Source organism: Leopardus geoffroyi, chromosome B4, assembly GCF_018350155.1.
Source record: "Leopardus geoffroyi isolate Oge1 chromosome B4, O.geoffroyi_Oge1_pat1.0, whole genome shotgun sequence".
NCBI classification, from domain to species: Eukaryota; Metazoa; Chordata; class Mammalia; order Carnivora; family Felidae; genus Leopardus; species Leopardus geoffroyi.
The window spans coordinates 21,432,379-21,444,812 of NC_059341.1; the positions used below are offsets into that span (position 1 = coordinate 21,432,379).

General features: G+C 44.6%; 1 protein-coding gene across 1 annotated transcript in view; it reads left to right on the forward strand.

Moving 5' to 3' along the window:
- Positions 1–12,209, forward strand: part of ARMC3 (armadillo repeat containing 3) — a 100,883-nt gene extending 88,674 nt beyond the window's left edge. Inside the window, 3 exon segments of the mRNA XM_045463541.1 lie at positions 3,050–3,250; positions 5,664–5,826; positions 10,954–12,209. Of these exon segments, the coding sequence (XP_045319497.1) occupies positions 3,050–3,250; positions 5,664–5,826; positions 10,954–11,163 (574 nt within the window). The 3' untranslated portion in view covers positions 11,164–12,209.
- Positions 12,210–12,434: the final 225 nt, after the last annotated feature.

Here is a 12,434-nt window from a genome sequence, read left to right on the forward strand (position 1 = left end):
ACATAGAAAATATCCTTATTGTTTTGGATTCCCACAGTAACTCTCTGTTTTCTGAGGTAGTTTTGCTAAAGTCTTGGTAAGAAAAGTAAAAGTTCCGCTATCTTTAATCGCAAACTGATGTTCTTTCTGAGGGTTAATTTTACGAGAGTTAATTTTGTAATTTCTTAGCACTTGTCTCCATAGTGATTTAGAAATGGAATTCATTTGGGGTGCCTGGGTGGCTCAGTCGGTTAAGCGTCCGACTTCAGCTCAGGGCATGATCTCATGGTTCATGATCTTACGGTTCGTAGGTTTGAGCCCCACATCAGGCTCACTGCTGTCAGTGCAGAGCCCGGAGCCTGCTTCGGACTCTGTGTCTCCCTCTCTCTCTCTGCCCCTCCCCTGCTTGCGCTCTGTCTCTCAAAAATAAATAAATGTTTAAAAAAAAAAAAAGAAGACGAAGAAATAAAATCCATTTAAGTATTGAAGCCCTTATTGACATACCCAGGCAGGCTTCATGGGAAAGAGGTCCAAATGAAGTACTTCTGTTTGTAGCAGCAGAAACTACAGTTCAGAGGTTCCTATAAATTATCCCTTTTTAACCACTCAATAGGATTGCCCTCCATGATGTGCTAAGTCCTGCGTGCTGGCTCTCGGCTGCCACGTACCAAATGATTCTCCTCTCGCACCTCAGCACACTCAGAAATACACCTGCTTTGTGTTATAGGTGCTCTGAGTCAAGCTGTCCAATCTTATAAAGCTACCCTGTAACTTTAGGAGCAGGTAAATCTAAATATGCTTTTCACCATTCTAATTGACCTTTCTCGTGGTGACTCCCAATTTACTAAAATCTTACTATGTATGTGAAGATGTTCTATTTATTTGTCTTGCAAAAGAAGAAATGTGTTCAAAAATTTTTAAGTGTTATTTGTTTTTGAGAGAGAGATAGTGCAAGCGTGAGAAGGGCAGAGAGAGAGAGAGAGAGAGAGGGAGACACAGAATATGCAGCGGACTCCAGGCTCTGAGCTGTCAGCACAGAGCCGGACGTGGGGCTCAAACCCACAAACCATGAGATCATGGCCTGAGCCAAAGTCCAACGCTTAACCAATTGAACCACCCAGGCACCCCAGGAAAGGTATTCAGATGATAGAGCTGGAAATATTAATTTTTGCTTAGAAATTTTATCATAATATATGGGGAGTACATTTTAGATTCTACTTAGCTGCAGTAAATAGAATATTGAATTAAAAAATACAAAACGTTGGGTATTTGTGGTGATTATAGTTTTGTGTAATGCTCCAAAAGCAATTAATAAGATTATTTTTTGTATTTCTTCCTCCAAATGAATTAAAGAGAAAACTCACATGGCCTTTGGTTGACCCCCCCCCCCCCCTTCATCCTGTACTTCGAGAAATATTTAAAGATAATTCCTGCTTCTAATTTACAGCTAGTGGAACAAAATGCAAAATAGTTGCAAAGACACAATTTAGGAGATTCACCTGGCCTGGCCCCATTTTCTTAGCTAGGGGATGGGTGTGTGTCTGTGTGTGTCTATATATAATATATGATATATGATATGTGATATGTGATGTGATATGTAATACATAATATGTAATATATAATATGTAATACATAATATGTAATATATTGTCTATATATAATATATGTTATATATAATATGTTATATATGTAATATATAATATAATATAATATAATATAATATAATATAATATAATTATGGCTAAGGTTTATTTTAGTAAAAGATACAATACAGGAACAGCAGGAAAAAAATAGACGTAAGCAAAGGCTATAGAAGTTCACATGGAGGTTTCCTCGTCCCCCCCTCCAGTTCTGCTAGCATAACAAGGGCTGCAATTTTCTCGTGAGGTAGCTCGACCCGAGGAAGTGCACCTGAATCGTGGGATCTGAATTCATATCGGGAAATTCCAATTTGAATGACGGTGCATTTCTCGGAGGCCACAAGGAAGTGGCACCACGTGTCTCAACTGCCAAAGGCATCAACCACGTGATCTCTCTCGGGCGAAACTATCCTTTAACAATGAAGAGGGGGAGGTAAAGACATTCCCCAGTGAAGGAACACAAAGAATTACGTTTCAAAAACTGGTTAACAGCCTCCAGGACAATAAACTGTGACCGCTGGCAATGCCTTTTCCACTGACAGGAATCATTTGCATCTCTGCTACACATGTTAACTAGCAAATTCTCTCGGGTTGAAACCATTAATTAAGAGTAGATTTTAATTAAGCAGTATCTTTACTGTTTGTTAAGTACATTTCAGTTTTTGTAAGTGCAGAACTAAGTACATTTCTTTAGATAAACTTCAGGTAAGTCTTCACCCCTGCATGACATGGAAATGCTGTGCTATCCGTATTTTGGTTTGCTTTTTTCCATGTTTAGGGTAATTTTTAAAAAAAATTTTGTAAAGTTTATTTACTTTTGAGAGAGAGACACACACACGGGAGTGTGAACAGGGGAGGGGCGGAGAGAGAGAGGGAGACATAGAAGCCGAAGCAGGCTCTAGGCTCTGAGCTGTCAGCACAGAATCCTACGCGGGGCTCGAACTCACAAACCGTGAGATCATGACCTGAGCCGAAGTCGGACGCTTAAGGGACTGGGCCACCCAGGTACCCCTGGGGAATTTTTTCTTAAAAATGGTGATGTAAACTCTTCTTGCCGAAGGCCCCGACTGAAGCAAGAGATGGTGCAAGACTGGCTTCGACTCCCCGAGGAAGCAACCTATTTTCTCCCAATTCAATAAATGCTTCTTGCATACCTACTGTGCACCAGACAGCTCGCTAAGCAATTATACGGAAGACCAACGTACGATTTTCGTATGTACCAATCAGGCAGCGTTACCTTGAAAGTTAATTTCTCCTGCATAATGTAGAGGCTATAAAACTCCATCACTGTCATCGAAAAATTGAAAACGGCATATGATATGGTCATTGAGGTTTAAAATCATCTATGTCTGTGGGGTTCTTTAGATGACTCAGAGCACAGTTGGTGTGGTTCATTTTGTGACGTTGATTGCTGCCGTGTCCTCTCAAAGGAAAGGCCGAGGGAAAAAAGAGGAGGAAAAAGTGAAGGAGGAAGAAGAGGTTCCGACATTACCAAAATTGATGGGAGAAGGAAGCCCCGAGAAAGAATGGTATCCTCCCTTCGATCCTGACTTCCGTGTTTACGTGTATGAAGTGACCAAATCAATATTTCCCATAACCAATATTAAGGAACAGATTGAGGTCCTTGCGAGGTAAGTCAGTTGTCTCTGTCTATTCATGCACATTTTCAGTTTCTGAGAAAAAGTTTCTGATGTTAGCGGTTTGCATTTTTTAGCCAGTTTTTAGGTGACTCCGTCATAATAACTGCACCCCACCGCTGACTCTGAAGCAGAAACACAATCAATTGAAAAAACGCTCCATTTCTATTTTACGTCCTATTTCCACCAAGAATCAGAGCTAGGAGCTGGAAATTGCTTCAAGAAAAATGCCTTTGCTTTTGTCATTTTCTCCAGCGAAACCACTAAAGCCATCCTTCAATGTGATCCTAAGGAATGAATCAAGTGTGAAAATTAAATGACTCCGTAGGTAGATGGGGTGCTCACAATTTAAAGGAATCGTATTGTGAATTATTTGTAGACTCAAAAATTATGTTCTAATACAAACAACCATCACTGATTTTTATGTCCTATGTCTGATATTTTGCACTGCACGTTGCTCTAACGTGGGGGTGTGAGTGTTCTGAGGGATGGCTATTTGGGCAGGCTCAACACCCTGCAGATGCCAGTGAGGCTGCCTTCTTTAACTTAAAAAAAATTTTTTTTAATGTTCATTTATTTTTGAAAGAAAGAGAGACACAGAGCAGGAGCGGGGAGGAGGCAGAGATCAAGGGAGACACGGAATCCGAGGCAGGCTCCAGGCTCCGAGCTGTCAGCACGGAGCCCGACGCTGGGCTCGAACTCATGAACTGTGGGATCGCGACCTGAGCCGAAGTCGGACGCCCAACCGACTGAGCCACCCAGGCGCCCCGATCCTGCCTTCTTAATTGGAGCATTTAGTGTGAGTCCGCTAAGAGAAACCTGGGAACTTGACGTGGTAGCTGTGAGGGGTTAGGAATCACTTCAAGTGGAGGGTGGCCTTCGCCACTGGCACCAAGAAGGAGCAGGTGAATTAGGTAAGCAGGTGGATCCTGCAACAGCTGGGGCCTCCGCGGGAGCTTGTACCCTCTCCAAGTTGAAGTGCACTGCACTCATCAAACCTGGATGTGACAACCGCAAGAAGCAACAGCCGCCAGATCATTGACTTCTCGTCAGCCAGAACCGGAAGAGAACATTTTTGGCTGCTGGCGTTTTTCGGGTGTCCTTGAGAAGTGATGACTCAAGCAGAACTCTGATCTAGCTCATTTCAGCATTTGCCAAACGTCCTTGTGCTTTGTTCCTATCGGGAATACTTTTCATCATTCCCAAATAATTGTGGGTTTTTCGTTGTTTTTTTTTTTTTGTTTTGTTTTGTTTTTTTTTTTTAAACCGGAGCCCGCACCAAGACGGGGATGCTGAGATTTGCCCCCGAGCTGTTGGTCCCCAGCATTGATCACAGTCTGCCTGGCTGGGTCGTGCGACAGCTTTCTCCCCCACCTTTCCTCCTGTTTTCGGCCATTGTTCTTCCTCGCTTGGTTCTCTGTACAGCAAGACGAAAGTTTTTCTTAAAACGTGCAACTCTGCCTCTACTCCAAGATGCGGTATAGCCTTAGTTGACAGAGGATTTTTGTAGACGTGTGTACTGACCTCTTCAGGGAGAGCCTCCAATGAGGAGAAACCCCCGGGCGCATCCATTCCAACTCCTCACCCAACTTATTTTTCCTTCTGCCTCCTTCCTCTCTTCCTCTCACTTTAGTGTTACCTAAACGCCATCTTTCTCTAAATCAAAAAAAAATTTAATCAAATATATCTATATTTTTAAGGTTATGTTTTTATTTTGAGAGAGAGAGAGAGAGCCCCACCAGGGCAGGGGTAGAGAGAGGGAGGGAGAGAGAGGCAGAATCCCAAGCAGGCTCTGCGCTCTCAGTGCTCAGAGCCCAATGCAAGGCTCAAACCCACGAACTGTGGGACCATGACCTGAGCAGAAAACCAAGAGTCAGACGCTTGACCGACTGAGCCACCCAGGCGCCCCCCAAAATAATAAAATTTAACAGGGAAAAATTAGAAAACTTGAAAATATTTGGGAATCCAAAGGAAAAATTTCCAATGTGTGCACGTTATCTCTAAGTTCAAATTCGTTAAAAGAAGGACCGTGTACGTTAGCACGATGCCTTGGATTTCAGATTGAAGCATTTGTGAGTATTTTGTCAAGGGCAAGGTAAAGCTTTAAAACTGTGTTGATAGGAACTTTGTGTGATATGATTTGTTTCTTGTTATAAATATTGCGAAGATTAGCATTCATTTCTTCCTTTGTGTTGAATGAAATTGTGAGAGTTTCAGTCTCTATGTGATAGTTTGAATACAGCGAGCCTAATGTTAACCCACTTATAGTAAGTTTAAAAAGTAAAGCAAATAAGAAAGCCAGAGGAAATGCAGCTTTTACACATACAACTGTACGTAGAGTTACACCCAAAGCATCCAAAATGGGACATGAAACTCGATCGATTTGATCTCAATGTCATTGACACAGGTACGTGGCAGAAAAAATGGGTGGTAAAATGTCAAAGGAGAAACTCCATAATTTCAGCTGGGAACTCCATATCAGTGAACTAAAATTTCAACTTAAATCCAATGTTGTGCCAATTGGACAGATCAAAAAAGGAATCTTCTATCATCGAGCTTTGCTTTTCAAGGTATTTGAGATATTTTGCCTCATTTGCCTTTAGGTAAAGATGTTTGTCTTTCTCATAATAGCGTGAGCCACTTGCTAACGTTTAACTGGCTAATATTAATCCTGCCACCTAGATTTACTTATTTGTGTGTGTGTGTACACACACACACACACGCGCACACACGTATATATTTGTCAGACTACCGGAAGCATATTCATTCAATATTTATCATACACCTACTACAGGTCAAGGGCTCTTCTAAGGTCTGGGAATATGGATCTCCTAAAGCGATAGCCCCTGCATACACACAAGGGCTAGACTTGTGGGTTCTCAGGTGATGTCAGGGAAAGTTTCAGGGGAGGAAGTGATGTGTAGCCTGAGTATTAGAGAATACATAGGATTTCATCGGGTAAAGAAGGAAGACAAGAACATTCTAAACAAAGCAAACATTTTATACAAGATGACAGGAATGAGAGTCCATGGTCGACTTGAGGAATGTAGCATAGTTTGTCTGGAAAAAGGAAAGAGGACGGGTCAGATGCAGCTAAAGGGCCAGAGTGTAAAGCTCCATGTGAGTTTGCACTTGATCCTAAAATCTGCAAGTGGCCACTGAAAGTTGTTAAGGGGAGAGCATGATTTAAAAAATACTTATATAGGGGCACCTGGGTGGCTCGGTCGGTTAAGCGTCCGACTTCGGCTCAGGTCATGATCTCACGGTCCGTGAGTTCGAGCCCCGTGTCGGGCTCTGTGCTGACCGCTCAGAGCCTGGAGCCTGTTTCCGATTCTGTGTCTCCCTCTCTCTCTGACCTTCCCCCGTTCATGCTCTGTCTCTCTCTGTCTCAAAAATAAACATTAAAAAAATGTTTTAAAATCGATCAATCAATCAATAAAAAATACATATATATGTATATATATGTATGTATATGTATATATTTCAAGTTTATTTATTTTTAGAGAGAGTGAGCAAGTGGAGGCGGGGGGAGTAGAGACAGAGGGAGAGAGAGAGAATCCCAAGCAGTCTCCACACTGTCAGTGCAGAGCCGGATGCGGGGCTTGAACCCACGAGCCATGAGAACGTGACCTGAGCCAAAGTCACGTAACCAACTGAACCACCCAGGTACCCCGCAGTAACGTGATTCTGAAAGACCATGCAAGCAGCCGAATGGGGAATGAATTAGAGCAGGGACAGGACTGGTGACACGAGGACCAGTTGGAAGGTCAGTGGAGCAAGAACTACAGGTGACCTCTACTAAAGCCATAGCCACAGCCATGAAGATGTGAAAGGAGGCGTGAACTCACAGAGATTTAAGAGCTAAACTGACAGCCATTGGCGTCTGCCTCGGTGCGGTGTGAGGGACTGCACGAGAAGAACAGCAGCCTAGAGAAATCCTCCATAGACCTTAGAATTCGCTAACTTCCCTCATCTTCTTGACCCCATCCTTCCTCTCCCCTGCCTCGCCAGTCCACCCTGGGCCAGTCTGATTGCTTGCCCGTTCCACTGTGCCACCCAGGCTGTGGAACAGGACAGTGGGGGGGGGGGGGGGGGGACGCCACAGCCACCTCAGGGTGCCCAACTCAGGTGGACATTCAGGTGTCACTTTTCCATCTCCTGGTCACAGGCTTTTCTCTTTCTTCCTCAGCAGCTGTGCCCCACATCTGTCTTTCCTCCTACTAACACTTTTCATCTCTACCTCTTTCTGAGCAGACAACCTTGTTTCCCACCTCACAACGAAAATCCAGACTTTCGGATGAGAACTCATTCAACTCAGTGGGAGGCAGGGTCACCCTGAGGTTAGGACTCAGACTCTGGAGACAGATCCCCTGCCTTCCACGTTAGGTCACCACTTACTGTGACCTCCTTGGGGAAAATTATCTGACCTTGGTTTTACTCTCCATAAAATGGGAAATGCAATAGTATCTATTTCACAGGATTATTGTGATGATTTAAAGTGCCTTGCGGGGCGCCTGGGTGGCGCAGTCGGTTAAGCGTCCGACTTCAGCTCGGGTCACGATCTCGCGGTCCGTGAGTTGGAGCCCCGCGTCGGGCTCTGGGCTGATGGCTCAGAGCCTGGAGCCTGCTTCCGATTCTGTGTCTCCCTCTCTCTCTGCCCCTCCCCCGTTCATGCTCTGTCTCTCTCTGTCTCAAAAATAAATAAACGTGGGGCGCCTGGGTGGCGCAGTCGGTTAAGCGTCCGACTTCAGCCAGGTCACGATCTCGCGGTCCGTGAGTTCGAGCCCCGCGTCGGGCTCTGGGCTGATGGCTCAGAGCCTGGAGCCTGCTTCCGATTCTGTGTCTCCCTCTCTCTCTGCCCCTCCCCCGTTCATGCTCTGTCTCCCTCTGTCTCAAAAATAAATAAACATTAAAAAAATTTAAAAAAAGAAAAAAAAATAAAGTGCCTTGCCATGGAGTTTAAGAGATCAGTAGCTATTATTTTTTGTTTTTTTTGTTTTTTTTGTTTTTTTTTTTTTAATTTTTTTTTCAACGTTTATTTATTTTTGGGAGAGAGAGAGACAGAGCATGAATGGGGGAGGGGCAGAGAGAGAGGGAGACACAGAATCGGAAACAGGCTCCAGGCTCTGAGCCATCAGCCCAGAGCCCGACGCGGGGCTCGAACTCACGGACCGCGAGATCGTGACCTGGCTGAAGTCGGACGCTTAACCGACTGCGCCACCCAGGCGCCCCAGTAGCTATTATTTTGGAAAGCATGTTTATTTTTGGCTCTCTACCCCGCAAGACAGTGAGTGTAAGATGATTCTGGTACCAATTCCAATGGGGGAGGGGTGGCGGGGATCGGGGTGGGCAGTTTCTATACATTCAGGTAATCCTCCGACCTCAGCTGGGTCAGTTCAACTCGATTCTGACACTACCTGCCTGGAGATGATGTCAGATCCCACAGGTTAAGGACTCAGTCCTACAAGACTGTCCCCTCCCGGCCACACACGTTTCAGCCACCAGTCACAAGCCCAGGTTGTCGTCTGTGCCTCTGACCAACAGATTGGAGGTTCCCCTGGACACAGCCCCCTCAGGGTTGATTAATTTGTTAGAGCGGCTCCCAGAACTCACATTTTCCTGACTTGATCGGCAGTTTATTAGAAAAGGATGTAACTCAGGAACAGCCAGATGGAAGAATTGCATGAAGAATGGTATGGGGTTGGGGCGCCTGGGTGGCTCAGTCGGTTGAGCGTCCGATTTCGGCTCAGGTCATGATCTCGCAGTTTGTGGGTTCGAGCCCCGAGTCGGGCTCTGTGCTGACAGCTCGGAGCCTGGAGCCTGCTTCGGATTCTGTGTCTCCCTCTCTCTCTCTCTCTCTGCCCCTCCCCCACTCATGCTCTGTCTCTGTCAAAAATAAATAAACATTAAAAAAAAAAAAGAATGGTATGGGGAGAGGGCTTGGAGCCTCCGTGTCCCCTCCAGGCACACCACTCTCCCCGAATCTCCATGTGGTTGCCAACCCGGCACTTCTCCAGAACCTCTCCTTTTGGATTTTTATAGAGGCTTCATTACATAGTCATGATTGATGAAGTCATTGGCCACAGGGGACTGATTCAACCTGCAACCCCCTCCCCTCCCCAGAGGTCAGGAGGTGGGGCTGAAAGTTCTCACCCTCCAGTCGCAAGATTGGTTCTCCTGCCAAACCATCCCCACCCTTGGGTGTGGTCCAAAAGCCGCCTCATGAAGAAAACACACTTTTATGGCGCTCATCACTTAGGAAATCCCAAGGGTTTAGGAGTTCTGTGCGGAAACGGACGAAGACCAACCATGCATTTCGTATCACAAATGACAATACCACGGAGTGCCATACATTTGGATACTGTCACGTGAGAGTTGACGGTTTATCAGGCAGGCTCAGCCTAGATAGGAGGTAAGGCCCGAAGAATGACGACCATGTCTTAATCGTCTTGGTCCACCCAAGACTGCCTGGTGCCATCACGACACAGTACGTAATCAGTAAGTCACATGAATATATAAACAGGTGATTAAAACAACGCGATTCCTGCCTCCTCTGGCTAGGAGCATTTATTGAGCACCTGCTCTGTGCGGGGCTCACAGCCCTAAGCACTTGACACGTTTTCATCCACTTCATCCTTACAACCTGCTAAGCAGGAGGCTCTACCGTTATCCTCATTTCCCAGACGAAGAAACGGAAACACAGAGAGGCTGAGCCCTTTGTTTGCGGTGACAGCAGCCAGGGAGCGGCTGAGCCGAAATTCAAACCCACGCAAGTCTGAGCCAGCTCTCTCAATCCATCATGATGTGGCAAAGAAGTTTCCAGATTATTATTTTTTAACGTTTGCTTATTAATTTGAGAGAGACAGAGAGAGAGAGAGATGGAGAGTGTGAGCAGGGGAGGAGCAGAGAGAGAGGGAGACACAGAATCTGAAACAGGCTCCAGGCTCTGAGCTGTCAGCACAGGGTCCAACGTGGGGCTCGTACCCACCTTACGGTGAGATCGTGACCTGGTCAAGAATCGGATGCTTCACCGACCGAGTCACCCGGGCGCCCCAGTTTCCAGATTATTTTGAAGGTACTTTGTAAATAACCTCAAAACCAGGACTAACTGAAGAGACCACTTCCAAGGAACATTACACAACTCAGGAAGTGGCAGCAGGCAGCCCCAGCAGAGCAGGACCGTCCCCGGCCAACCAGCTCCTCCTGCTCACGGCACGATTTCCATCACACAGAACAAATCGGCAAGAAATAGGTTCCCACCAATTTGATCCCTCCATTCAATCCCACTGCATATCACACCCCCAGAGCAGCCTAGAAGCATGGGAAGATTGATAGATGCACTAGTGTTGAAAACCCGCGGAATAGCTTTTCTCCAATGACGTTATCAATCTTGTGCTGATACAATGCCGTGTAACTGCCTGAAAAATGTCACTTCCCAGCAGGACCTACACAGAGATTTTTGAGGCTACAGGATCTCGAGGAAGAAGGGAACTTGTCACATTTTATTGGCTCCTATCACAATATTCCACATGTTTTTTGTTTTTTGTTTTTTTTTCCTTCCAGCTTCCTTTCTAAGCACTTCTTTGCAAGAGTTGTAGATTTCACCTTCAACAAGATGGGTCTTAGAGCTCAGGATGTTTTTTTTCTCCCCTCCTCTCCCTCCTCACTTTTGGTCGATCTTGTGTTTTCTCCCACAGGCTCTGGCTGATAAAATTGGCATCGGCTGCTCTCTGGTTCGTGGGGACTATGGCAGAGCGTGGAATGAAGTTCAGTTGATGAATGAATCTCGTAAGGGACTGATCGGGGCTCTCCCTCCTCCTGAGGTCTACATAGTTGACCTCATGTTCCATCCAGGCGGGCTGATGAAGTTAAGGAGTAGAGAGGCAGATCTTTACAGATACCTCTAAACGATCCAATGACCAAACAGGGGTTCACGGGAGAAGTTCATTAGATACGCTTTCTCTGAAGTTCACCAATTGGTTGTATTTCTTTACATAAAAGTATGAGAAAGGGTCTTTCTCTCTGCGTGGAAATGAGGACACTGGGATTGAACTTGGTTGTGTTTCTGATTTCAGTCTCTTGGCAAGAGTTCAGTCTGATTGGATCATTTTATGCTCCCTGGCCCTCATGTAAAGTTTATTATTGTCAAAATTAATCCTCTCCACTGTTTCCTAAGGAGCCTCCGTGCCCTTTGGGAATCATGTGTAAAACCACCCAGCTGCTGTTCCCGGGACAATACCGTGGCCTCATGACTGTCATTCTTCATGCCCAGAATGCTTCAGGAACACTTGGCTAAATACACTCAATGGTATTCAATGTCTTCAGTCACCTTGTCTCACTTTTGTAAAGTAGGATTATTGATAGTTCGAACATTTATAGATTGATTTTAGTACTACAAATTCCTTTCTAAAAATTTGTGTTCATATTTTTTAAAGTGTATTTCTGTTAATAACACCATTTAATATCCTTCACTGACCCAAAAATCTTTCTCAAACCTGTTCCCGTGAACTGTTTGTCTTCTGTCCTGTCTTGGATTACTTGAAACTGTACCTCCAGTTCAAAACAATTCTGATTTCCTTTTACGCATTTTGATGCTGGGTCACGAGAAGAGTATTTTAAATGTATTTAGCTTAAAAATTCTTTCTTTAGAAAATTTTAAATGTAGAAATCGAGTAAATCTTTGTCAGAAATTGTGTTTTCGGTATTCCGAACAAAATGGGGAACAGACACACATTTCAAATGATGAGTAAAACTAGTAATGGGATGACTCTCATCAAATATATATATCTTAGTCTGGCTTTGAGTCTCACGTTTATTGTAACCGTTTTACTCGAAGGTTTTTAAAAGTCAGCTTGATTTTAGAAGTGAAGGCTGAGATGATTCTGTATGAGCCGATGTGTAACTTCAAAGAATTTGTATTTCCTTATTTCAAAATAAAGCTCTTTATATCAAATGGTGGGGCAATTACATTTATCATGCAATTTCATGAACTGGAGCATAGATTATAGGATGCAAACCCGTCTAAGCATTTTCAAGTCTGTTTTGATCCAGAACGCATTTAAAGTGGATTACAGAGATATATAAGATGTAACAAGGTAAAAATAAATGAAAAACAGGCCTAAGTGTCGGAAAGAAAGTTCACCAGGGCCAGAAATAAGCTTAGAATTCAAACGCATCC